We start from the raw sequence: 27,489 nt of genomic DNA, 5'->3' as shown, positions 1-27,489 counted from the left end.
AGGGTGGTCTATTCATCCAGCGAATACCCCTCACAAAAAGGGTGTAGAAGATTCATGTCAACAATGGCTGGCAGAAGCGCTCCCACCTTTCGGCATTGCTCTCGAACCTAGAGTACTGCGATCCCAAATGGCACACAAGGTGAAGATGTTATTCTTCTAGATGGCTACAAGGGTAGCCGTAGGAGAAACCGGCTAGCCTCCCAACTCGACTGCACCGAGAAACCCAAATATTCAAAGTAGTAATGCTAGATATTGTCTCCCACACATGGTCCTTTGGTAAAGGGGGTGGGCATAAATGGGAGGGTTGAGATGCATCATGGATCTCTATACCGGAGACCTCCTGTCGTCCATGTATCATGTATTCTGTGGTGAGATAGGATCAATCGCAAAGGCATGTCTACCCTCAGTGAGCCAGGCCACCATCCCCCAAGTGAAGTCCTTGCTCATCGTTTGTGTGCTAGCCACAATCCAGAGGGACACCAACCATATCCGCCGTGCAACTTTGCAGCCCCACAGGCAATGGGGGATCATCTTCAAAACCTGTTTCGCGTAGCCAGTGCATCTACCATCTACCTGCATCTACTGCAGCTAGGGGCCAATAGGCAGACCCCCGTGAGCCAACAACCATAAGAAATAGGAAATCTTGCACAGGTGCAAGCTCATACACATGTGAGGTCAGAAGCAGGAATTAACCTATATAGGGATGTCCTAATCTAGCCAATGGCGTTCCCTCGAGGGGGACCATGCTACTACCTCAAGCTATAAGCGGTGCCCAATACGAGCCGTGTAGGAAAAGAAGGAGACCTCCTGCACTCAGTCCGATCACCATATGCGGGCTTGGCCAAAACCACTCTCTGGGTCCCACTGAATGTTGCATAAAGGTCTGCCCTCCCAAATCCACAAGTGCCACACTACTCCCTTTGGGGTTGATAAGACTATGGTGGGATATATGTACCAAGTCCTACCCAGGCAGCCCACTATCAATCCTCTACCCGCAAGAACTGTCATGACCAACAATGAGGGGTTGAAGGGCTCTGTAATACATCCCACCATGAATTCAAGATCGTCGCTTCGATCTCCATCATCCTGGTGCCTGCCCCTTGCAAGTGAAAAATGGCCTTACTACGGTCCTCCATCTCTATGGAAAGCCACCGCCGAGCCCGAAAGGATCTAGCTGGTCCACCATCTTACTTTGCCTAGCCAATGTGAGTTTGCTGACCATGTGCCCCTTTGAATCTTTGATCTTTGGGTGCCAAATGAGTGGCTCTCTCAAACTCCTCTCTGCATGACAGCCTAGCCCGAATGAGTCTTCCCACCAATCTCTGCCACACTCTGTAGAGACTCCTCATCAATGGAGAACCATTCCCTATCAAGTGAGCCTTGGAAAAGATCCACTTGTAGGACTGCTGCCACCGACCTCCTGTGCAAGGAGTGTTCCCAAGAAGCCCCCGTTGGAGGAGGAGCTTCCAGGATTCAGCTCTTGGGGTGAGGCCTCTTACTGCCAACTTGCCCAAGAGGGCTCTGCTTTGCATTTCCATATCAATAATGCCTAGTCCACCCTACGCTTGGGGCAAAATCATAGTTTTCCAAGCTACTCTGGCTCTGGTGTTGCGTGTTCCATAAGATCATGACCAAAGGAAGTTCTGCACCAAGCATCATAGCTGTCCCATGAAGCCCCGGTGGAAACATCAACAAGAGGTAATGTACCAAACTATGGCAAGAAGCACATGGTTAACCAAGTATGAGCGAGAGTTTGGCTGAGCTCTGGTACAATAGTTTATGCCAAACACTCTCTAGGACTAGGCTGAAATGCTACTCTGCTGAGGTATCAATGTGAACTTGGTAGCCCATGTATTGCGTTGTCTCCCCTCTCGAGATCCATGAAAAGCCAAAATCATCTCCCCAATCTTGAACCTCCTAGATCTCCTTCAGGCCTGTCAATTTGGTCCAATTTATGCGAGTGGTGGAGGCCTTGCAATACATGGACAGGGCACCTCTGACCCTCTCTAGACTCGATGCTGAGCCGTCCACATAGAGAGCTATATCATTTGCAAAATTGGAATCTAGAAGCTCCTCCTCCTACTGGATCGGAAGCCTCATCTCGTAAGGCCAAGTGCCTGAGAGCATGAAAAATAACCGAAGGCCTCTACTACAAAAAGGAATAGATAGGGGGCCGAAACCCCTCTGATATATCTCTCTGAGAAGCCAAGTCTATGCACGGTACCCTCCAAAAAGGACCACTTCACTTTGTCATATGCCTTCTCAAAATATAGAAGATGATTAGAGGCTACGACTCCTCCCTGGACCAATCCACTACCTCCTCGAAAGTGAAGAGGTTATCCAGGATAAAGTCGTTCTGCATCTCATGAATGATGTCTAGTAAGTGGGGTCTCAGACGCATGCTCAAGATCTTTTAAGCCTTGTCAAGAAGGGTGATCGGCCTCCACTGCCTAGTGGATGTCTGATATCTCCCCCTTTGGAATCAGAGATATCCATCCTCTACTAACAAATGTGGGAGGGATCCAAAGTCGAAGATCCCCTGGAAGGCTAACTTGAGTGGAGTGGAAATATATTTCCGGAAGCACCAAAAAAAGCTCGGAGTTAGGCCGTCCTCTTCTAGGCATTTCTGGACTAGGAGTGCTTGTAAAGCCTCCCTAATCTACTTATCAGTAAAGGGCGCCTCCAAACATCTACTAAGACTCTGCGTAACAACTGAGGGGACCTACTCCCATATCGCCTCTTTGGCCATAAGAGTGGTGGGCGAAGCCTCCTTTGACTGAAAGAGCTAACGGGAGAGGATTGTGGTCATCTTTAGGATCTGCCAAGGGTTAGTGTGTATATATCCCTTGGAGTCCTTGAGTCACTGGAGCTGGATCCCTACAAACCATGGTCCTATGATCTTGAAGAACTGTTTGGTCATCATGTCGCCTTATTGGACCCATTAAGCCCAAGAAGAGTGATAGGAGAACTTTGCTCTGCACACCTCTAAATCCTGTAGCTCCAATCGTGCATGCTCTAGGCAATCCCTAAGCTTGGGGCGCCAACTCAATATGTAATTTGTTACTACCCTTGTCCAAAATCCAGGGTATGGGGGGACAAGGTCCATATATAATATGCATGGATTTCCTTAAAAAATTTCAAATATGCAAGGGAAAAATAAGAAAATTCATGTCCCCCCCCCACAAAATATAAGGTATATACCTTGAAAAATATGCAAGATTTTAAGATTTGTACATATTTTTCATAATATATGAGGCCCAAGGGGGGGTCTTTTGGATGCGGGGGGTTAAAACAGAAAATACACTAAAATATGAAAATGCATCTCCTTTCAAATTAATGTAACTTTTTCATGTGTTACCCAAATTTCAAGATGTAAAGACATATTTGAAGCTCTTTTAGTGTAGAACACAACCATGTTAATTTGAATAATTTCTACCCCATACTCAAGATTTTGATAGGTTTTCTTACGAAAGGGAGTTGGCACCGCAAGTCCCTAAGCCACTGGAGCCCAAAGTCCTGCTCTCTGAGTCACTCAATAGAAGCTAAGTGCTCTCTCCCACTCATAAAGGATGGCTCTTCATCTAAGACCCTAGCATATAAGCTCATGACTGAATCCTCTCAGCCCCCCATACTGCCCACCCCTCTAGGGGTCGTCGTTCATGTTGTCTCCAAAGCTCCGCTATCACATGTCTTACCTCCACCTCTTGTAGGAGATCATATGATATATGGACCCCCTTTTGGGGGAATTTGAGATGGGGCTGAGAGTGGTCTGACATCGTGGTACTTGCTAGAATGCCGGTGGAGCTTCCTCAAAGTAGAGCCCAGTTCCCTATGTAGAATTTGTCTAGGCACCCCAATAGCCACTAAACCCTTCCAAGAAGCTGTATATCTCTGATCTAGCCACCTTTTCCAACACTATTTCTATTAGGGGTAGGGGTAGTGATCTCTTCTGGGGTAATTACCTTCATTTCCGAGGTAATTACCTTCGTTTCCTTGTATGACTATGCTAGGCAGTCTTGATATTCCATTAGGAGTTCTTTTGGCTTTGTTTCAACTTCTTGTGTGAGCTGTTTCCCAATGAATACCAATTTCTCTTCCTCCCCTTCAAAGGCGAGGTTTATTGTTCTAGTTTTGGCTAGTCCCTCATGGATTGGAGTCTCTCCAATGTTATTAGTTTCTTGCACTTCATATCCTTGTACTGGTCTTGGCATTGCTATGGGAACACTACCACTAGTGTAGTTCTTGAAGCCCTCTGGTACTTCACGAAGATCAGCCTCTGATGGTGTTGAACTAGCCATACATGGGCTATCATCATTGGGTGGAATAGTATAAGTAATCAAATTTTGAGGATCTTGTAGAATTTCTTTTTCTAGAGTCTCATTATCAAGCTTCATCTGCACATGTGGCTTAAACTTCCAAAAGTTTTTATGTTGGGAACGTTGGGGTAACTTTTTCACTCACAAAGTATTCCCAAGTAATGGTTCATCTATTATGCATATCCTTCGAATCCATCGGTGGACCATTCAAGGGGAGGTGGCTCAGATTTTGAGAAAGTTGGCTTGGTAAGATACAACTCTACGATCTTGGTTTGGACTCATTTACTCTCATTGAAGTGTTCGGCCTTGCTTTGTGGTGGCGATGTCCACCTTCCATATTCTTGTGAGATCTTTTGCTATTGTTCAGCTTTTGGAGTTTTGACTTTGGGAAGTTTGCCACTTAGGGCATGGAGAATGACTAAAGCATTGTCAAAGACATGGTCTTCTAATTGAGCATTTTCAGCCTCTATTTCGAGGTCCCAAGGAAAATCCAAGTCATTATTGTAATTGATAGCTTCTTCATGATCACTATTCCATTCAAGGTCAACCATAAAGAAATGGCACTTCTAGATCTATTGGCTCTTCATGTATGAGTGGAGGTTTTACTTGCATGACCTTAGCATCAATTTGTGAGAAGATTGGATCTAGTATATGGCAGTCAATGGTTGCCAATGCTTGGATCCAATTGTTGGTATTTCTTTGTGTGTCTCCAGCTAAGGCATGTTTTTGTGGGAGGGCTGATTTGCCTGATATCATTGTTGAAGAGGTTTCATCCAATGGTCTAGGCACAATGGGCTTTATTGATCCTATCCCAACATTGACTCTTGCTAACTTTGCCCTTTTTAGAGCGCTTGTCTCGCACACTTGCTCTTCCATCATCACTACTGGTGTCAGAATTTGTCATTCCATCCTCTATGTCAATTGATGCTGCATGAGTAGCACTAAATGTTTCATAGCTACTGCTAATTTTTTTCATGTCCTTCCGGATCTTCTTCCTTAGTCTTGCAATGAGCCAAGATGTTAAGTACTTATCGTTGGGATGTGGGTCACACTTTGCAATTAGGCATTTCATTTTGCCCAGGTACGTGTGTACATCTTCCCAGTGAACTTGTCCGAGCTTGCTCAGTTGGAGTGCAGGATCATCTTGAAGTCTTTTTGTTTGAAACCAACCATCTCCAATGGAAACAATACTTTGCACATGCCTCAAGGTAAATGAGATTGGTGTGTGTGAAAATTATCATGGCCATCACATATGTGCACATTTAAATAACATAACTTAGAGTGTGTTTTTTGACCATTGTGCATAAGACTTTGTGAAAAACATGTTCTAATGCAAATTTGACTATGAAACCATATCTGATGATAATGATACTTTGGACACACCTTAAGATAGGTGGTATTGATGTGTATGCAAAGTATAGTGACCATTGAAAGAAAAGAGTTACTATAATCCAAGTCCATGAATGGATTTAGTTATTGTTTTGTTGAAAGAACTAAATAAAAAAAGATGGCCACGGTTGCAGGAAGGTAGGGAAAAAAGGGGAGGGGAGGAAGAGAAGGAAAGGAAATCTAGGGGAGGGGAGGGGAGGGGAGGAGGAGAGGGAGAGGGAGAGGGAGAGGGAGAGGGAGAGGGGGGGGAGAGGGAGGGGGGAAGAGGGGGACAGGGAGGGGGAGGGGGAGGGGAGAGGGGGGAGGGGAGGGAGGGGAGGGGAGCGGGAAGTTTGAATTCTAGGGAAGGGAAATAAATGGAGAGGACGGAGAGGGAGAGGGGGAAGTCTAAATTCTAGGGAGGGAGAGGGAGAGGGAGAGAGAAAAGAGAGGAAAATTTGAAATTTGTAGGGTTTGGTGGCTTATATATTGACCCCATAACCCAAAGGAGGCTATTCTTCTTCCTGGCCTCCATCCCTCCCCTTTCCTTCCCTTTGCTTTCTCCCCTCCCCTCCCTTTGTTTTCTCCCCTCTCCCTCTCTCTTCCTTCTTCTTCATCTCCCCTCTCTCTCTCTCTTTCCTCTTCTTCCTCTCCCCTCTATCTCTATCTTCTTCTCTCTTCTCCCTCTCCCCTCTCCCTCTCCCTCTTCTTCTCTCTTCTTTTTCCTATTTTTGCTCCCCCTTCCCTTCCAAAACACTAAATTGAATGGCCATGGCCTTGTTTGCACAGCCATGTGAGAAGGTATAATAGAAAGGGTAATGGGGGAGTGTGTGTTCGTGGCTGCCCCTCCCTCTCTCTCTCTCTCCCCTCCCCTCCCCCCTTCTCTCCCTCTCTCCCTCTCTCTCTCTCTTGCACGGTCGCCGCGGATGTTCCCCCCCTTCCCTCAGACCCCCCCCCCCCAACCCCAACCCCCCCTCTCCCTCCCTCTCCCCCTTCCCCCCCCCTCCCCTCTTCCTTCCTTACCCTCCCCTTACCCTCTCCTCCCCATCCCCCTTCCCCTCCCTTTCTCACCCCTCCCCTCCCCTCCCCTCCCCTTCCTCCCCTCCCCCTCCTCTCCCCTTCCCCCTTCCTCACCCTCCCCTCCCCTTCTCTTCCCCCTTCCTTCACTTCCCCTTCCCCTCCCCTTCTTTTCCCTCTTTCTTCTCTTCCCCCTTCCGTTCCCTCTCTCTCTCTCTCTCTCTCTCTCTCTCTCTCTCTCTCTCTCTCTCTCCTCCCCTCCCCTTCCCCCTTCCTTCCCTTCCCTTCCCTTCCCTTCCCCCTCCCCTTCCCTTTCCCCTTCCTTTCCCCCTCCCTTTCTCTCTCTTTCTCCTTCCCTCTCCATTGTCAATAGCTGCAGTATGAATCCCACACCAACACAAATGAACTAAAATCACCATGAGCATGTTCATGCGACTTGGGCAATGCAACACACCTATCCTGCCATATGTACCAATGGCCTTCCATTGATATGCCACGTGGGCAGGTGCAACGCACCCATCCCATCATATGTACCAATGGTCTTCCTTGATGAACCAAAGGCATGTCCTTGCCATGCGTGTATGTGCAGCATCCTATGATGCCATTTATCAAAGGTGTTTATCAATACCATTATGATATCTTGAAGATTTTAGAGGACTCTTATGGTAAATTAATGTCATGCATGGGCCATACATACATACATACATACATATAATGTTTTCATGTGTTTAAATTATATTTATTAATTTAAATTGTTAATCAAAGAAAAAACTTTAAAATAAAAATATATCCTACAGTAAGATGCAAGTTATATTTCCTATTTTTCCAGTTTTAATGCAAAAGGATTATGTGAGTAAATAAACTTTTTATGTGGAAAGGATAGTGCCATAAAATAACCTTTTGATTTGGAAGGGATCATTTTAAAAAGTAAACTTTCCATTTGGGAATGATTTTTAGGATGAGTCCAAATATAGACATTCGAGTCCAAAATTAATGAAATGTGTGTTTTCTGTGCAAATCCTTTCTAACAAGCCTTTCCTTGTACTTCTTTTTTCCTCCATCTTCTTCCTTCATCTTGTAAACCCATTTATTCCGCAATGTTATTTTTTCCATAAGCAAGCAAACCAAAAACCAGGTCTAGTTTTGTAGCAAAGAGTCCATTTCATGGAAAACCAAGAAGGATGCAGAAAGCAACCACAGAAAGCAACCACAGTGGAGCAAGTTGTAGAAGCCAACGTGGGGTTTGTTATCTAGAAACACTGGTAGAAGTTCAAAGAGTAAGCTACAAGACCTTGCAATAAGATTATGATAGGACTGTGCACAAGCTTACAGTGGCTTTAGAAAGTTTTAAAAAGTAGTCCATCATCGTGAGAGATTTCCAAACTAGAGTGGAAGTCCCAAAGCTCAATCATAAACAACCACTAGGCAAGTTTAAGCACCACTGACCTGCGTTGTATCAAGCATGTGGATGATGTGCTCCTCAAATACCTTGCATCCCATTTGCTTTTTACAGATATCCTTTTTATTTGGAGAAACTCTTGTATTTTTATGCCAAAACGTCGTCACTCTAGAAAATGACTTTTGCACTTAGGCTCTCTCTCCTTTTCTTGTGTTCTGTTGACGCCCATAGACTTCTCGGATCGGGATGATCGTGCATTGCTTTTGCTCTACATTCAATCGTTGGAGCCACGTTGGTCCTTCTAATTGATAACATCTTCGACATTGTGCGTCCAAGCCATTTCTCCTTTGTTTTAAGGGACACCAATATAGCTAATGTCACCCTCTTTGCAACTAGTTGATCTAAGCTATGCACCCCTTTCACTTTCTGTAGGCCATTTCTCAGGTTACAGAGCATCACCTCGTGGGTGTGCATCTCTTGAGGTGTTGGTAGGGTTGTTACTCTATGAACTTTAGGGTGCAGGCTAAAGCTTGTGAAGACTCGAGATTGGTATTCACCTGAATGGCTTGATGTTGTTGCCTCGAATGCTCCCACCAATTGTGACACCACAGCTCGTGTTCTTCACTCCGATGGCAATGATTGAATGTATTCATCTACAACATAAAAGACTTCTTTCTTCTCATTGTTTCTCCCTTCGTAATAGTTGCAAAAGTGTCTTTCGTTTTGCTGTTTCGATATCGTGCCATTGCTTTTCTCGACCCACAATCTGTTCCTTGTGCCTTGACCAAGATTTTCATTTTTCATGTCTTGTAGCCTCTGTCTGCTTCTCTTGTAAGCCATGGCAAGTTGCATGCTGCCATTGACACCGTGGTCACGATCACTCTAGAATAGACCCAGAGAAACTAGCTTGTGAGGCAAGCAAAGAATAGAAGACAACTTACCCAATTGAAGACAATGCTAAACCAAAGTCTGCGCAAGGTCACATCGAGGTGCGTGCGGGTTGCATAGTGTGGACAGGTTGCAAGTACTTAATATTGCAAGCACAGTGTGAAAACTTGAAATTTGTAGGAGTAGAAAAATTTTTAGCTGCTAGGTTTTCCCCCTCTGGCGATACACTTTAGTAGAATTGGATATTCCAAACAAGTGCAATGTGGTCTAACTAAAATGCTTCAAAACATAAATAGGCCAAAGGGCATGCTATCAGGTTTGGCGCCATGTATTATGAAATGCAATGACCTTTGGGATGCTTATGAGCCATATAGCAAGCAAGTGCATGGAGAAAGAAACAATTCAGAATTATAAAGTGTTGGATTATTAAAAGATCTTTGCACATGCACCAAATTGCACATTTTCAACTTCTTCCACTTTAGGGTGAATTTAGATACCAATATTAACAACCATTAAAGTTTTAAGATCACCATGCAGTAGTCCTGCTAGTTTTTCAACAAATCAAAAAAAAGTTATGGAGCGTGCCCTCAAATGGGTGTGCATCACTTTAGCACAACATTGGAGTCCCATTAACCCATGCCTAATGTTCTCATTTAGGTATGTTCTTGGGTTGAGGAGAAGCTCACGTACTGTATTTTTGAATTATTATTTGGTTGCATGTATGTACAGGTCAAAAGTTTGATGTTTTTGAATAAATTGCTATATCCTATAGTCTCTTCAGGATGCATGCTTCACATGCAACATAGCACTTGTAATGCTTTAACAATCTCATTTCGAATCCTTATTCCATAATTTTTTTATCTCATATTCAAGTTTGGAATCTGTACTACAACTTGAAGACAAAGTTTGCCAAATTCCATTGAGCAATGCATAAGTTAGGGGTCATGCAAGATACTCATTTACAAAAAGTTCCTTGAACCTCACCAAATATCGGTACACCCAAGAAAACAATGACCCAAAGTTCTCTAATTGCTATCAGATATTAGTATCTTAGAAACGAGATGGATCATAATTGATCTTGGGTCAACTAGAGGGAAACAAACACCCCTGCCTCTATGAGCTACCCTTGGCTGATATTAAAATCTAGCACTCTTGCTCTCTATTCTAAGCCAAGGCTAGTGGCATACCAAGCGAAGAAGAGTCTTTTATGTAGCCTAGAGAAATCAAACACTTAAGTAATGATTTGTGTCTACATGGCTAAGAGGTCTACTAATGCTAGAAGCTCTTTCCTAAAAATGTTTTGTGGAATAGAGCGTCCTTCTTTGGGTCCATAGTTTTAAATACACTCTCCAAGAGAAGGTTCTCCTAGGTTCCAACGTGTCCCATTTTGGTCTTCACTATGCAAAAGCAAGCTACAAACTCCACTATGCAATGTGAAATCTTTAAGGTTGATCTCTTTGGGATGCTCACCTAGAAATTATCTATCAATTGAAAACTTGGCTCTTATACTATTTTGTCATATGCAATTCCATTATTACTTTTATTTCAGTCCTCGAAGTTGCCACCTCCACTGCCCCATCCATGCTATAAAGAGGTTGTGATATTCATTCATCTCTCATCTCCTACTTTTGGCATTGAATACCCTTGCGTTGTCCTCATTGCCTTCATCTTCCTAGTTTTTGTCTTGTGTTGTAGCCATCCATCAATCTCTTTTGCTCTACCCCCTGAGCCCTCTGTTGCCTTGTCCTAAGCTACGCACAAAGAAAGGCATAGGAGGAGGGTAGCCGGGGCGTTATGGAAAATTCATGGAATCTCTTTCTTGCGTTGTGTCTTGGCGGGTGCTTGTTGTTGGTAATTATAGAGAAGTTATACAGCAAAAAGTAGTGTTGTTACTAGTTATCAATCCTATTGTTGATTAATGCTATGGCATTGTGGCTACTTGACCAATATCATTGTGCTCGAATTTTTTGCATGCGTGTGTGTGTATTTTTTTGCTTATTCATACAAGAGCTTGCTTACATTCATGCAGGAAAGCGTTTGCTCGCTCAAGGATGAATACAAGGAGCAACTTCCGCCTTGGCTTGTAGTCTTGGAGTCGCCATTGGATAGCCTACAGACACAGAAGTGGGTCAATCAATTAGCCAATTCAAGCTCTCTCGGACATTCCTCTAAAAACTTTTGTAGCGAAGCTAAACTTCTCTGTCAATCAGAGCTCCCGACAAAATGTATTTGTTGGGGACAGTTCCTGGATTGTGAATGTTGTTGCTTTCTTTGTTGTTTGGACAAATTTGCACCTAAGGATGTTGAGCTTTTCTTCCTCTCTCATCAACTCTCTACAGGATCCACCATATCCCTCCCAGACCTTCGAAATCCTATCCCCTCACGTTTCTTCCTCCCTGACCCCCTTGCCCAGCTACTTCTCCCCCTGTCTTCATCCCATCTCTCCCACCTACTCATAGACCTTGACATCTCTGCCAACTCGACTATGGCTGAAGCCATGCACTCCTCCCTTGAGCTCTGTGCTCTTCATTCCTCCAGTCCTTTTTCTGAAACCTTCTGCCCACCCTCCCTCGAATCCATGCTACAGTTCGTTACCCTCAAGCTTCGCACTCCCTCCTTCACGCTTCTCACCTCAGACCTTGCACCGCATTCCATGGCGAGAATACTCTCCATCAAGGATCTCAACAACGAAAGTGATGCAAACGTAATTTGCCATAAGCTGATGTTCCCATTTGAGTTGCATTTGTGCCGCTACCTATTTCCAACTAAAGTATATGATGTGGAGGTGATGCTTGTGCCCTCAGATGGGAAGCACACGGATGTGGTACATGCCATAGCTACTTGCGATATGGATACAAGTGCTTGGCGAGAGGATCACGTTGTGCTGAAGGCATTGGGTGTGACGCCAGGACAGACTCCTGTGTGTCATTGGATCCTAAATGGTAGTCTTGTGGGAGTTCCCTCTGTTTGATACATATCAACGGTTAATCATGGCATTGTAATACCAACATAGTTGATGTAAGATTAAGTACTAAGATACAATAAGCCACACTTGTTGCATGCTCATGTAGGATTCCTATAACAGCATAATGAGGACTTCTTGGTGGACATTCTACATGAACTTGGTTTCAATGCAATAATATATAGTACACGCTTGTTTTTTATCTCATCTTGTCTGGCTCAAACTCCTTCTTCATTCTTATATACACACATATTCGTTTTCTTCTGCATCTCTCTTTCATTACCACATGGTATCAGATAACCTTTGTGGTCGCCAACGATCTTGATTGTTTTTATCGATCCTTGAATGGCTTCTTGTAGCACCTCGATCAAACGTGTCTACGAGATAGAAAAGCTGTCCAATTCAAACTACCACCTATCGTCCATCAAGAATGAAAATGCTCCTGGTTGTGCGAGCTTTGAAACACACATGGTCATGGACTAGTTGAGCTCATGATGGATGGTGATGATGCCCCATGTTTGGGTTAATTCGAGCTTGAAGAAAGCTCTCTACATGAATATGTAATGATTTAAGAAGATATTTATGTCACTATCAATATGAGTCAATATGTGCACTCACACAAAAGATTTGTGTCACGCCCTATGAAGCCGCCCACTCCATGGTCAGTATTATACGATTGGCCCATTCCTCTAGAAGGCCTCTTCTCTGATGCTCATGCAGGTGCTGCGGCCGGCGGCCATTTTGTCTCTTCGCCATCTTCCTCGTCGCATTCTCATCTTCCATGCCGTCCGCTCTCCCTCACCTCCTTCCACGTTCTTCACCCGATTACGATTCCTTGGCCCTTCATCCGGATCAGCGTAGTCACTTGCCCTCGCGGCCCTAGTCTCAGCAAATATGTTTTGCTCCGACCGTGCATTCTTCGTTAAACATTTGGAAAGTCTGTTCGCCGTGGCCGTTCCGATCGGCAAAACCATCGAACATAACATGGATAAGCGGATTTTGAGTGCTTTGGGGTGAATCCAACTCGGTACGCTGACATACTGTGCTTCAGTCGGCTGGAGGAAGCTTCTTTGTGTATTCTTCAACCAACGTACTGAGTTTATGTGCTGGTGCGGGTTTGACGTTCGATGACACTGCAAGCGGTTATCCGGCCGTAGTCTCTGATTTTCTTAAAGTCATCTGTGTAATTTGTATTGTAACGTGTTCTATGCAGGGTTGCGAGCCATGGAGCTTCTCATGAACGTCCTCTCCGACGTATTCGTGCTCTGCACTCCGGGCGTTGCCACGAAAACAGCATCACGGTCCTTGATTGCTGAGTTTGCATTCGGCCACGAAAAGAGCGGTGTCTTTCTTGTACTTCTGTTGTAACGGTAGCTCTTGGATCCTCCGTGACGGTTTCAAACGTGGACTTATCATCAAGTGGGCACCTCAGCTGCACGTTCTAACGATCCTTCGGTGGGAGGTTCTTGACGCACAGTGGCTGGAATTCAACCTTGGAGGCTAGTGCAGGGCGTCAACTAACGGTGGATTATCCATACATCACAGACCAGATGCTGAATTGCAAGTGCATAGAGCAAGAATGGAAGATACACAAAGCATTGCAGCGAAACGAAATCAGTGGGTTGGTGAGAAGAGAAAAGTGAGGATTATTATGAGAGCCGAGAAGGTCCGAGAGAAAGCGAGGTTTGTTTTCTTTAAGCTATTAACAGAGACAGGACTCTTGGATGGAGGCTTGGAGAGAGGAGGAGGTGGAAAGAAAAGAGGCAGGCTTTGAGTGGGAAGGACGTGGAAAGACAAGAGGCAGCTTTAAGGGAAAGGAGGAGACACAAAGTCAATGCAGGGGGGAATATGGGAGTTCAACTTTGGGAGAAAGGAGGAGATGGAAGGTTAATGGACTGAAAGGAGGACATGGAAGGTCTCAGAGCCATGGGTTAAGGCAAATTTCAAAAGCCAATCCAAGTATGCAAGGTGAATTGATTAGCAATTAAGAATCAATCATTCTGTGAGCTGGTTGAGGATGATCATGCACGGGCACAGATGCATGATCATTATAGAGCTGTCAACCTTGACCATTGCCTTTGATTTAGGCGGCCACCTTGTGCCTGATCGTCAATGCACACCCTCTATCCATGTGATAGGGGTCATGCTTGTAATGAAATCCTACACACTAGGTGCATACAACGCTACATGCATGAAGAGCTACGTGCATGGAGTTCCATCATCCCCCCCTCAAGCATGATCCAGGCAGAGGTGATTTGTTTACGTGATGCCTTGAGTGGAGGACGGATGAAGCCCAAGGTAGCATTTGAAAATGTGGTCGAGGAAGAGGCTTGGTAACAATGTCAGCTGGCATATTAGTAGTGGAGAGGTATTTAATGTTTAGAATGATCATTTTTTACGATATCTCAAATGTAGTAGAAATGGAGAGCGAAGTTCTTAGTACGAGAATGGAGGACAGGGTTCTTGGTCAAAGCAATGGTGCTCTGATTATCACACCACAAGATGGTTGGAGCAGATAGTGGTCCTTAAATATCAGCCAATAATCTTTAAATCCACATGACTTCTCTTGATGCTATAGAAGCATAAATATATTCAGTCTCAGTAGATGATAGTGCCACAACTTTCTGCGATGTGCTAAGGCAGCTGACATCAGTGCCATTGATCAAAAAATAACAACCAGTCATAGATCTTTCAGTGCTTTTATCAGCTCCCCAATTCGCATTTGAATAGGCATGAAAGGCAAATACAGACCTTGGCATTGAAAGAGAAGCCCTTATCCTTGTGTACCATGAAGGTACCATACTATACGTTTAAGAAGTTGTAAGTGGATGGAATTGGGAGACGAATTAAACTACAAAAGGGTAATGACAACAAAAGCAATGTCTGGATGACAACACACCGTGGTGTAAAGAAGACTACCAACAAGACTTCTATAGGGAGGTGGGGATGAAGGGCTCAGTGATGTATTGGAAGAGGAATACAAATGAGTGGATCCATAGGCATAGCAACAGAATTATAGTCAAGCATAATGTATTTGGACAAAAGATCACGAATTGCTTTGAGATGAATAAATATGACCATTAGGATGATCATGAGTTTTTTCCATCCTAAGAAATATCCTAACTCACCTAAATCAACCATACAAAACAAGAGTGAAGCTATTGCTTACACGAGACATAGTCAAAGAGTGATTGGCAAATAGAATGATATCATCAACATATATTAAAGCTAAGAAAAGGAGATGAGAGGACTATCGAAAAAGATAAAGATTAGAATCTACATAAGACGACACAAAATCTAGGATATGCAAAAAGGAGTCAATCTTCTCAAACCAAGATGGGAGGCTTGCTGGAGACCATAGATAGATTTTTGGAGGTAGAACTTTCATATGTAGGTGGTTGAGGCATGTTGACTTCTTCATGGAGATCACCATGAAGGAAGGCTATTTCCACATCCATTTGATGAATGTTTAGATCCATCTGAGCAACATATGCAAGAAGAACTTGTATAGTAATTAATTTCACCACTAGAGAAAAAGTTTCAAAATAGTCGAGACTTACCACTTGAGAGTATTCCTTTGCAACCAACCGGGCTTTATACTTTGACAAAGCGCCATCTACATGAAACTTCCACTTGAAAACCCATTTGCATGGGATAGTAGTTCGATCATTAGGCAAGTCGGTCAATGTCCAAGTAGAATTGCAAATGAGAGAAGCATATTCTTCACCAGTAGCTTGCTTCCAATGATGTGCATCTGGTCCATTAAGAGCATCCTCATGATTGATAGGGTCAGGACTATTATCAATGCTACAATGCACTTGAGCTTGAAACCAAGGACGCTTTGCTACATAATAGTTGCTTGCATTGTCAATGATCTTTGCTCAAGGCTTACGAGTTCAAGGTGGCAGAACACGTCGATCATGAGCCAAGGTATCTAGCATTGTAGCTTCTTCTAGCTCACAATAAACATTAACAAATTTAGAGTCATCAGTGTCCATACTAGAATCCCGAACAAGAAGTGATTGAGAAGAATCTTGTGGTGGTGATAGCATAAGGGGTGATGCTTTGGATGATGAAGCATCATGAGGAGGAGAATGAGCTGACTGAGGGGATGGAGGACTCGGATTTCATCCTCAATTCTTAGGATCATGCACGATTGTAACGGATCCCATAACTTGTAGCCACATTTGTCAACAAGATAACCAACAAATATGCATCTTCAACTTCATGGATCGAGCTTGGACACTTGTAGTGATGTAATTTTTGCAAAATCCTAACACCCAAATACACAAAAAGATGAAACATTAGGCCAATATCCCATCCATTGCTCATAAGGGGTGGAATGAGGCAGAGCATTGAATAAAGTTGATTTTTGATTGCGGAAGTGAGAGAGCCCATACCCTTGTGTACCATGAAGGTACCGTCCTATACGTTGAAGAAGCTGCAAGTGGATGGAATTGGGCTATGACTTAAATTGAGAAAGGGCAATGACAATAAAAACAAAGTCTGGACGACAACACACCGTGGTGTATAGAAGATTACTGACAAGACTTTTATAGGGAGGTGGGGATGAAGGGCTCAATGATGTATTAAAAGAGGAATACAAATGAGTGGATCCATAGGCATAGCAGCGGAATTATAGTCAAGCATAATGTATTTGGACAAAAGATCACAAATGTATTTGCTTTGAGATGAATGAATACAACCATTAGAATGTTCATGAGTTTTTCCATCCCAAGACAAGATCCTAACTCACCTAAACAATAATATCAAAACAAGAGTGAAGCTATTCTTTACATGAGACATAGTCAAAGAGTGATTTGCAAATATAATGATATCATCAACATATATTAAAGCTAAGAAAAGGAGATGAGATGACTTTCAAAAAAGATAAAGATTAGAATCTGCAGAATACGACACAAAACCTAGGATATGTAAAAAGGAGTCAATCTTCTCAAACTAGGAGGAGGCGGCTTGCTTCAGACCATAAATAGATTTTTGGAGGTCGAACTTTCGTATGTAGGTGGTTGAAGCATGTAGACTTCTTCATGGAGATCACCATGAAGGAAGGCTATTTTCACATCCATTTGATGAATGTTTAGATCCATCTGAGCAACATATGCAAGAAGAACATGTATAGTAGTCAATTTCTAGGGGCTGAAAATTTGGGGCCAAATATGCAAGTATGATACACTGCTGTACTGTAGAATAGGCCCATACAAATGACAAGGTATAAGAACTTGTGCAACCTATATGCTCAACTATCGTGAGCTGAGGTCGTCTGATGAGTGCATGGCTAAACATTCATCGGCATGGGATGTAACATCTGTCATAGGCTCATAAAAAAGGAGCTGACAGTATAAAGTCCTAGAAGCCTAAAATAGAACTGAGAATGCATAATATGTCCTTGAGGCATATGAGGTGCCAAATGCTGATGAAGGTACTGATATGTAGTCCTAGATCCAACCACTAATTTGCATCAAGTAAGGACTGTATATGAATGCCATAATTGTATGATGAAACACTGAGTCTTCCTAGGTTACGCTATGGCTGAACCTGATGATGTCTACTGCACTAGAGCAGGACCGCACTGATGCATAGGTATCCTTGTGCTGAGGAATGATTTGTTGATCAAAAGGGTAGTGATCATTGGATCCAAGGGTTTAATGCCGCATGACTAAGCCGATGCTGTTGAAATGTCCTAAAGACTGATCTGCTAATCCGTACAACTCATGGAAACTATGTCCAAGGAGATGATGCACTCCATACTAGAGGTGAAAGCATATGTGATGGATGCTGGAGTGGTATCACGTGAAGAGCTGAATGCGATGTGGCATATATCTTTGCATGCGGCAGAAGATGTGCACGCCTCGTACTAAGGACTTACCTACTAGTGAGTAAGCCTACTGAGGTGACCAGTGAGGTTGACCAGTGAGATTAACCATGGTCAAAACCTAACTAGGGTTACATAAATGAGGGTGACATGGCAGAAGGGTTGAGCTAGTAGCCTGATGATGTGCCTGGTCCATGTGGATGCTGACGTGGAATGATTTCCATGGATTTGCTGATGTGGTCCTTGCTTCTCAATAGTCTCAAAGGACATTAATGCAAGGATGAAACCATCAAAAGATTATTTGGTGTTTGACTTTGATTATGAATTGATAAAGGATGAAATATGCAATGGGTGCAAGAAGACACACAATTGTGTGAGAGAAAACAACACAAATGGAAAGTCTAACGATGCCTCAACCATGTACACAAGGTTTAAACATGGACATACAGATGCATGAAGTGAAAGTGAATCCATGCAAATCCAAAAAGGCAACAAAAGAGAAAACAAGTGACATATGCTCAATGCATTGTAACTAAAGTGTTGTAAATGTAGATGTATGCACTTCATTTACTTGCACAACATCAAGGAATGTAGAGAAAATGTGTGGCAAAAAGGAAGTGAAAGGAATGAATATCTTCTCATAATATTTTCTTGCTTTGATAAAATTAACAAGAAAAGGTCAATCCTCTCATGAATGGGAAGATAATTTGGCACAATGCATATCGCATTATTACTGGATTATCACATGGCATATATTGGGACTTAGTTGGTAAGGCCAAAGAAGGAGATACATTTAGTATACACGGTAACAAAGGAACGTCCAAGAAAAGAAGCACAACTATAATAGCACATGCAATTTGGAAGACTTCATACAGGAAAATGTTTTTCCTCAACCCCATTTATCTTGCAAATTTCCTAATGGTGAAGAAGTGACTGAAAAGCACCTTCCAATGGGCTTGAGGAAAAAATAGGTGTTTGACTGCATTGGATAAAAACAAATGGAAAAAGGGCAAGCTGAGGCTTCTTTTCATATTTTGTATACTATGTGGCAGAAGAAATTTGGACATGTCAAAATCCCAAAGAAGCAGAAAATGACAGTGCATTGTGTGCAATGATTTAAAATGAGCAATTGAGAGTGCACCTAGTCCGAAGCAAAGGGAAGTATACAAAAAGAAGCGGGAGTATCATCATGGACTTGTTCAGCATTCAAGAAAAAAATATGCACTTTAGAAGGAACAAGCTATTTTGCATCCAAACAAGTACATGTGCCTTATTCTCGATGGTATGGATCAGAATACAATAACATTGCCTTGGTTTTGGTCCACTCCACCTCAGCTACAAGGAAAACACTTTTTAAAGATGCATTTACGTGTAGTGTTAGTGCATGATTTAAGTCTTCTGCACATATATGGATTGATTCCTTGTATCCACATGATAGTAACATCCATGATGCATGCAATTCATAGTGTGTGTGCAAAGAAAGATCATGTAATTCATAGTGTGTGTGCAAAGAAAGATCACTATAATAAATTTTGAGGCTACAGGTAGATAATTACTAGCAAGAGAATAAGGACATCTTCATGTTGTCATTTTCCTCAATGCTAATTGCTCATAGAATATTCACTGAGATTGAAGTTAGATTCTTGTATGTTGGACATACACATGAGAATATCGATTAGGTTTTTAGCACAGTCTCAAGAGAGCTAAAAGGCAGGGACCTTCATAGTAAAATAGATAATTGATAACGAGATGTGGGAGGAAAATTGGTGGCTGAAAGGAAAGTATAGTATGCTCCAAAGATCGAAAGAATGTACGATTGGAGAAGATTTATTCAGCCTTTCCTACACAAGGGTGGTGATACTCTCAAAGGTCATAGCTTTCCACATTATCTTCACTTTTTTTAAAAGGATGCAATGGTAATGTCTATTCTATTGACAAAAAATGGGAACCTAAAGATGCTTATAGTCTCTTAACTTCAATTCCGAGCAAAGAAATGCATCCAAAATGGGCTCCTATACAAGAATCTATCGATAAATCAAAGCTGGAAATAGATGGCTTGCAATCATTTATCAAATCGAAAAAAGAAATGCTAGTAAAATATCCTTCTTGGTAGGAAAAAAATACAATGGTAGTTGAAAAAATACAAGAATTGATAGACTATCTTGGAAAAATGTGAAGAGGAAATGTTGAGAAAGAATGTACTTCATTTTGGCCAAATGTTGGGAACGACTTGCATCCAACTCTAGATTTGGAAATGAGTTTGAATCACTACTTCCATGTCCATTTTATGGACCAGCCAGAGAAAAGAGAGTTTGTGCCAGAAGTAGATACAAAAGACCAAAAAAAAAAAACTGAAACAAGTATTGTGCATAATATACAATAATTTTTAAGGATGCTCGCCAAGGAGGAAGTAGAAGGAGATAGTGCAAATGAAGAATTGCCATGATAAATATGGGGGGCCGTGGTGGTCAGTTGAGAGTTATTGCAATGCCAACCAAGTGACAGTTTGGTGATACATGGGATAAATAATATGATAACCAAACCACATCATGCAATAGGCATGTGCCATTTATACTCCAATCCTTGTAAAGATGAAATTTAATGATTGTGCCTATCAAAATTCAGCTATTATAAAGATAGAATTCAATCATTAAAAAGGCCATGGGTAGTGCTCCTTGTCTCGAGTGTCAAAATCTCTTGTTCAAAATCTCTTTAAGTGTAAATGCTCTTCTGAACATAGTATGATAATGTAAAATTACAAGCATAGTTGCTATTCTTTGAAACATGAATGAGTCTTTCATGTTACTTCTTTATTTAAAGGTTTTTAATTTGTGCATATGAGTATCATTGTTCTTTTCATTGAATCTTACATTCGAAGAGACTATTCTTAGTGGGGAAAAAATGGAGGAGAAAGAAAAGGACAAAAGAGAAAAAAGAGGAAAAATAAAAGCAGTGGAGAAAAAAAGGAGAAAGAAAAGGACAAAAGAGCAAAAAAAAAGGAGAGAAATAAAATGGAAAAAAATGACAGACTGTGCATGCAATTGTTAATTGTTTCTTATGTATTTTAAATTAAATAGTGATTGTTTTTATTTTATTTTAATTATTTTTACTTATTGGAGTTATTATCAAGTTAGAAAAGGCAAGATATTACTTATATTTTCTTGTTTTTTCTCACTATGAGTGAACTTTTCATTTAGGAAGGATTTTTGAACGAAGTCCTACTATGAAAAAATAGTCCAAGATTAATGAATACAGTGTTAGTAGTGCTCATAAAGAGTAAATAAAACCACCTTTTTTAGTGGAGAGAAGAAAGACAAGAATAAGGATACCCTTTACACCTTCTTTCAAAAGTCGCAAGATTTCCATAGATTGAAATGTACTTCGCATGTCATTGAGGCAAGTTTGTCTCTTGGCAACAAAGCAAGTAAGTTCCTAGAACCTGGTTAGAATTTGAAAAGGCTTTTCATAAGGAATTCTTTCTAGAGAGCAAACAAAACAATTAAATTAGTAGGTATCATGAGGCTATTCTTAAATTATAAGGCCTCACCAAGTTTCATGAAATTAGAGTCTCATACGTGGTCTTAAAAAGGTAGAAGTCCATAGAAATGCCCCAAATTCCTTAAATGAGGCTGCTCATATATATGATGGTTCTATAGCAAAGTCTAAAGCCCTAGTTGAAAGTCATGTCTTTCAAGATGGTCAAGGTAAAAAACCTTCTTTCAAATGAAATCCAAATTTCAAGCCTTCATGTTCTTAAAGAGTACAAAATTTTGCAAGCAAGAGGCTTATTTTCCCTTCTGACCAATATGGAAAGACAATGAAAAATCAACTATGTTTTATTTACACAATGAGATAGAGTCCCTCATTAACCACAAGGAAATAAACTTTTGAATAGGTAAGAAACCAATGAAGTAAGTTCATAGTGTACAAATCTTGCCAATTCCTTAACATTCTAAACACAAGGAAATTAAAGCCTTTCATGAGGACAAAGAGCATGCTTGCTTCATTACTTTGGCCATGCTGCAGTCCAATTTTGGCCCCATGATTTGGTTGGAATCTTAATGGAAAGAGGATTCTAATAATGGTGGATGATAGTGCCAATTAGAATTTTTTGAACTACTCGCTCATTAAGAATTGCAAGTTACCAGTCCTATTGTAGATAGTATGTAGTCTTGTTGGCTAGGACAAAGATGGGACACAATGGTTCATAATGTAAATTTAAAAATAGAAGGATATAAGTCTACTCTTAATCTTCAAATTATGATTTTATTAATAAGGCTGTTGTGATCCTGTGCAAGGAATGGCTCTAAGGGTTATGCCATACCCTACAAAGGAGTTATTTAAATAACTCCCTTACTTTTGAGGAGGAGAGGTTGAAAGGGGGTCGGGGGGGGGGGGGGGGGGGGGGCGTTGAAGGAGAGGTTGTGAAGGTAGAGGGGACGGGGAGTGCTTTGAAGGGGCTGGTGGTGGTGAAGGGGGAGCACTTGGTCAAACATGGAAATGCCAAAGTGTTTCTTTGTGGTGTTTTCTTTGTTGCTTAAAGTTCTTTACATTTAGTTGAAAAGAAATGTGAAAATATTCAATTTTTGGTTGTATGAGGTTATTGATGTTGTTTGAAGACCTTCTTGATGGTCTATCTCATGAATGGGTAGTAGATGATAAGATGAAGTTAATTCCAGGAGCTGCTCCTAATTTCAAAGCACCTTATTGTCTAAACTGGAACAAGAGAAAGCATAGCGGAAATTGTCACATTACCTTATGAAAGTATAGACTCAAGCCAATAGTTCTCCAAGGGTTGCTCCACTTCTTTCAGTAAACATGAAAGATGAATCAATGTGTTTATGCATATATTATCGTCCTTAATAAGGTAACAATTAAAAGTGAGCATCCAATGCCTCACATTGATGAGCTCTTTGATCAACTACAAGAAGCTAAGTACTTTAGCAAAATTGGTTTACATTCTGGATATCATCAAGGACGGACTCATCATGAGGATGTATCTAAAACTACATTTGGAACGTGTAAAGGCCATGTTCAATTTAAAGTAATGCCTTTTGGGTTAACTAATGCTCATGCTACGTTCACGACTATAATGAACAATGTTCTTAGACCCTATCTAAGTAAATTTATATGAAATTCTTATCTTAAATAAGACTAAGTACCTTGAAGTTTGTTTTCGAGTTGCACAAGCAATATAAGTAGCTGTGTAAGTTATACGCCAAATAATATAAGTGTGGATTCTTTTGTGAGGTATTCTAAGTCATGTTATCTAAGGAAGGGATACGTATGGATCCAAACAAAGTAAAGCTATTCTGGACTGGACTGGCTAAGGCCCTGGCTAAGGCCAACTACTTCAAATATAACTTGGTCTTTCCAATTTCTACCAAAGAATTGTAAGGATTATGCTAAGGTTGTAGTGCCTATGGAGGATCAACTTAATGGAAAGAGAAGTACCTTTACCTAGACCAAGAAACCTGAAAGAACGTTTCAGCTTATTGGATACTTGATAGCAAATGTCCCAATTACGAAGGTATTTGACCCTAAAAAATCTTTCATACTTGAAACTGATGCAAGTGGTAGAGCTGTGGGTGCTATGTCAATCTACAATGGATGGCTAGTTGCTTTTGAAGGTAAACTAGACCTAGCTCAGAAGAATTACTTAGCATATGAGAAAGAACTTTACACTATGGAGGCACTATTTGTGTGCTAAGTTTGAGATTATCTTTAATCTATAAAGTATCAGTGCTTCTGCAGTCAGCCCGAGTTAGAGGGTGCAAAGTATTAGACCATAGGCATAAACAAAAGTCTATAGAGATATTCAAGATGGAAGGATGTTGGGATAGAGCATCTGCTACCCCGTTAGTTCCTTAGAGTGTATAGAATCTGAAAATGAAAGACATTAAAAAGATAGCCCAAAAGATAATGCCTCCAACACCTAAGAGCATGAATTACAACTTGCAATTCCTTTGCATAGATGTCATAATTCGATTCCGCATCTTTCTACCTCTCGGATGTCGTGGCATGTCTTGCAGCCTTGTGTCCTAGCATCAAGGCTGCACCTATGCAAGCCTTACTAGCATTCAACTCCTTAAAAGCTTTTTGCTCGACCTCTATCCATTGAAACTTCATCTTTTGCTTAATGGTGAAGCGATAAGTGCAAATATGCCAAGATAAATCTCCAATAGTAATAACATAAACCAAAGAAAGATTAAAACTCTTGCACGTCAATAGGATCTGGCCATTCCTATATTGCTTTGAAACTTTGTGAGGTCCATCTGAAACTCCATTTGCTGTTGCACATTTACCGAGAGCTGAAGGGTGAAGAAAATATAAACGAAAGAACTCGAAGACGAGGATTAAGAAGGTGAAGAGGACGAAAATCATTTGCATCTCTTATGGTTTGGAGAAGTAGACACCAAAGGAGGAGATCTTCGTCCACACCTAGGTGTCTGTGATCTTCCCCAAGATGAGCCCGTACAGCAATCATTTTCTGGCCATCTTGAGTGCCACTTTTTCTACCTCTTGTGGACTTAGAAAGTACAAGAGATTTCTTCGAAACTGCATGATTATCCAGATTCAACACAAGATTACCTTCTTGCTGTTTGAAGCTCCGTTGTGTTCCAAGCTTTGCTCTCATTCAGTTGGTCTTCCAATGTCAAGGTGTTCATCTTCATCGGTATGATTCTGCATCCATTGCCCAAGCTCACCAACAGGTGCTTGAGCATTTCCATCCTCGAAAAAAAGACATGATCATTGCTTGGTTTTTTGGTGCTAATATTTTGATAATCACATTTATAACTTATCAGGTGTGATTGCAAGCATAGAAAGATAGGCGACCAGCTACAAGCTCCTGCTAAGCTCTGGATATGTTGTAACTACAAAAGCAGCCTAGGAGTGGTTTGCCAATCAACAAGAAGATAGACAGGCAAAAGATGACGTCTTAAACAGGTGGGTAGACTGGCAAACAGAATAGCACTAGCACAATCTCTACGGACGGCCTTGGAACAAGAAAATCCACGGTGAACTACAAGGCAACCCAATGCTGGGAGCAGCCTGAGAATGACTACAAAAGCAGCCTAGGAGTGGTTTGCCAATCAACAAGAAGATAGACAGGGGCAAAAGATGACGTCTTAAACAGGTGGGTAGACTGGCAAACAGAATAGCACTAGCACAATCTCTACGGACGGCCTTGGAACAAGAAAATCCACGGTGAACTACAAGGCAACCCAATGCTGGGAGCAGTCTGAGAATGAACCGCAACCTTGAAAACTCGATTTTTGTAGTTGATTTGTGCTTTTTGCCCCATATTAGCTTAGGATTTGTTAATTTAGCACCTAACCCTAAATTTAACTCTAAATCTAATATCTGAATTATCCAACCATTTACGAGTTGACACAAAGACTTCTAATGCAATAAGCTCAATGCACATCATCTCGCCATATCTACGAGTTGACACGAAGACTTCTAATGACCTTGTTTTGTAGGACCCTCCCATCCGATCCTATGGGCCTGTTTTAGTCTCTCGACTTATATTTGTATGTTCCCTTATTTTTTACTCTTAGCACGCACCCTAGGCATTAAGCATCATGCCATACTTGTAGAGATGGCCTGCAGTCTAGTGTGCATAGTCAGTCCATAAAAGAACTCACATGAAATTCCCCCATACGGTACTACCAAATCATAGCGTCCCCTCTTAGAGGGTACTATCATAAGTCCCTCAAAGGGTACTCTCGTACCTTCCCCAAAAGGGTACTATCAAATTAACCTCCATGAGGTTCACCCCTATGCACTAGGCTCATTACAAGCTAGAAATCTTTTGATATCTATATTCACAAGGAAAATATTGCCATGTGACTATAGCAATCACATGCAAACATACAAATAAGAAATAAATTCAAAAACAAGTCAAGCAATCATATATGAAATAACAGATTAAAAGGATATAGACTCATTTCTCAAGGAAATAACACAGATGAGTCCAGATTTTTCCTCTTAACATAATAAAAGAGTCCCCTATATGTCATTTAGAGTAACAAATTTGACAGCACAATCATTTGTCTTTCACCTATCATCGCAACAGAAATCTCAATAAATAAATTGGGATTGCTCTCTGTCTAAACAAGGGAGCAGCAATATAAACATACAATGATTGCCCAAAAGTATGCACTTTCAGAGAAAACTTGCCATAACCAAATGGATAAGCCTCCATACAGAGCTATGGTTTGATATTTGCAAAGCCGTACATGAGATCACTGATTATGATAAGCCACCCTCAATGGTCCCTAGTAAAATAATTTCAGACCATTTGAGAATAATAGGATCGGTTACATACACGAATGTGTCTGGAAAACTAATGCTAGGTATATGAGATACTCTTAACCATCAACACCAAGATGGTGAACCTTTCAACCAGTTTTCTCTTGCATAATCAATTCTTAATGAAGCGTTCTGCAAACCTTTGATCAGATAGACGGCATGCCCTCGTTTGCCCAAAAAAAGTATAGCGGTTTGTTGCTACTGAATCATAGACTGCATCCTTTAGGAATCTAACACCAGAAAACATAAAATAAAGGATCAGGTTACAATAAAACAGTACAAATTCGAGTTCTGTGACAAAATTTGCATCTATGCCTCCCCAAAAAACATTTGTAAGAGTTCTAAACTCTTCTTTTTTAAACAAAGAGTTTATACTTAAGGTTTTATATTTAAGTGTCTATGCTTGGAGTAGCGACACTGGCCATACATGTTAAAGAAGGTTCATATCGGTGACAATAACTGGGAACCTTGACCTAGATAAAGAGTTTGTGCCCAGCAGCGAAAGAAGTTTCTATGTCACAGTAAATACGTCAGTGCTCTCAAACTCGAGAATCGTGAGAGAAAAAGTAAGGACATAATAGATGGCCAATAAAGGAAAAACAAGAGAAACTTAGCAACAACTAGAGCAATGGAAGAAGTAAAACGAACAGACAACCAAGAATGCACCTTGGTGAGTTTCAGTGAAGAAAATCAAACGGAGCCAAGGACAGAAGTGTTGCTTGTGTTGAAAACATATGCTGTATGAAGGAGAAGAAACTAACAAAATATCTGGTCAACCAATCATTCATTGTGTGCTACTTTTGACTTGTCCTTGTGCCCTTAGAGACTAGAGAATTAGAGAATTCAAAGTAGTGTTGAAATAAATCCATGTCCTAATGTTTATATGCTAAGAATTGGAAGTGGGAAGGGGTGTTGGGACTTCTTTTCTTTGTTTTATTATTTTTTGTTTTTGAAAGTTAAAACATTAGGAGCAAAAGATGCTTGGTAGCTCGAGGCTAGAGATAAATCTTGAAAAACACAAATAGTCCAGTTGCGTAACTTAATCCAATACGAGCAAGTGACCTAGGTAGCACGAGTGCACTGCTGTATGTTGAACAGCTAGGTAGTAAGTGTGTGCACATGTCATAGCATGCTCCTTAACCTGGGAAGACATCCAGCATCAGTCTTCCTTGTATCATCTCCTAGCAACTTCCTTTGATGTCATGTAGTCTAAAACATGTGACTAGGATTATAAGAATGCCCATCAAGAGTGTCTCAGAACTCAAAGGAGGGTCTGCATGTAAATATCAAAATTGCCAGTCTTTTCTGGTGTAGAGGTCTATATTTGGGCAGAGATCCACATGTATATTGTATCCTGGTGACTTCCTTTAATATGGATAATGGATTGTCA

The 27,489-nt window shown here is 41.4% G+C and overlaps 2 protein-coding genes across 3 annotated transcripts in view; one reads left to right on the top strand and one right to left on the bottom strand.

Moving 5' to 3' along the window:
• Positions 1-11,473: 11,473 nt before the first annotated feature.
• Positions 11,474-11,959, top strand: LOC147898018 (BURP domain protein RD22-like). The gene has a single exon (XM_087380167.1). The coding sequence runs from the start codon at positions 11,474-11,476 to the stop codon at positions 11,957-11,959; it is 486 nt and encodes a 161-aa protein (XP_087236293.1).
• Positions 11,960-25,800: 13,841 nt separating this feature from the next.
• Positions 25,801-27,489, bottom strand: part of LOC147898016 (Putative thiol-disulfide oxidoreductase DCC) — a 44,790-nt gene continuing 43,101 nt past the window's right edge. Inside the window, exon 5 of one of the 2 annotated variants that reach the window (XM_087380768.1) lies at positions 25,801-26,329. In XM_087380768.1, the coding sequence (XP_087236894.1) occupies positions 26,212-26,329 (118 nt within the window). In that variant the 3' untranslated portion in view covers positions 25,801-26,211. The remainder of the gene's footprint in view (positions 26,330-27,489) is intronic. The other variant, XM_087380771.1, reaches the window with a different exon arrangement.

This window comes from Dipteris shenzhenensis, chromosome 10, assembly GCF_047967505.1.
Source record: "Dipteris shenzhenensis isolate YYH24624 ecotype China chromosome 10, Dip_SZ_1.0, whole genome shotgun sequence".
Taxonomy (NCBI): Eukaryota; Viridiplantae; Streptophyta; class Polypodiopsida; order Gleicheniales; family Dipteridaceae; genus Dipteris; species Dipteris shenzhenensis.
The sequence above is the reverse complement of the archived record's forward strand: the minus strand, read 5'-3'. Positions and strand labels throughout refer to the sequence as shown.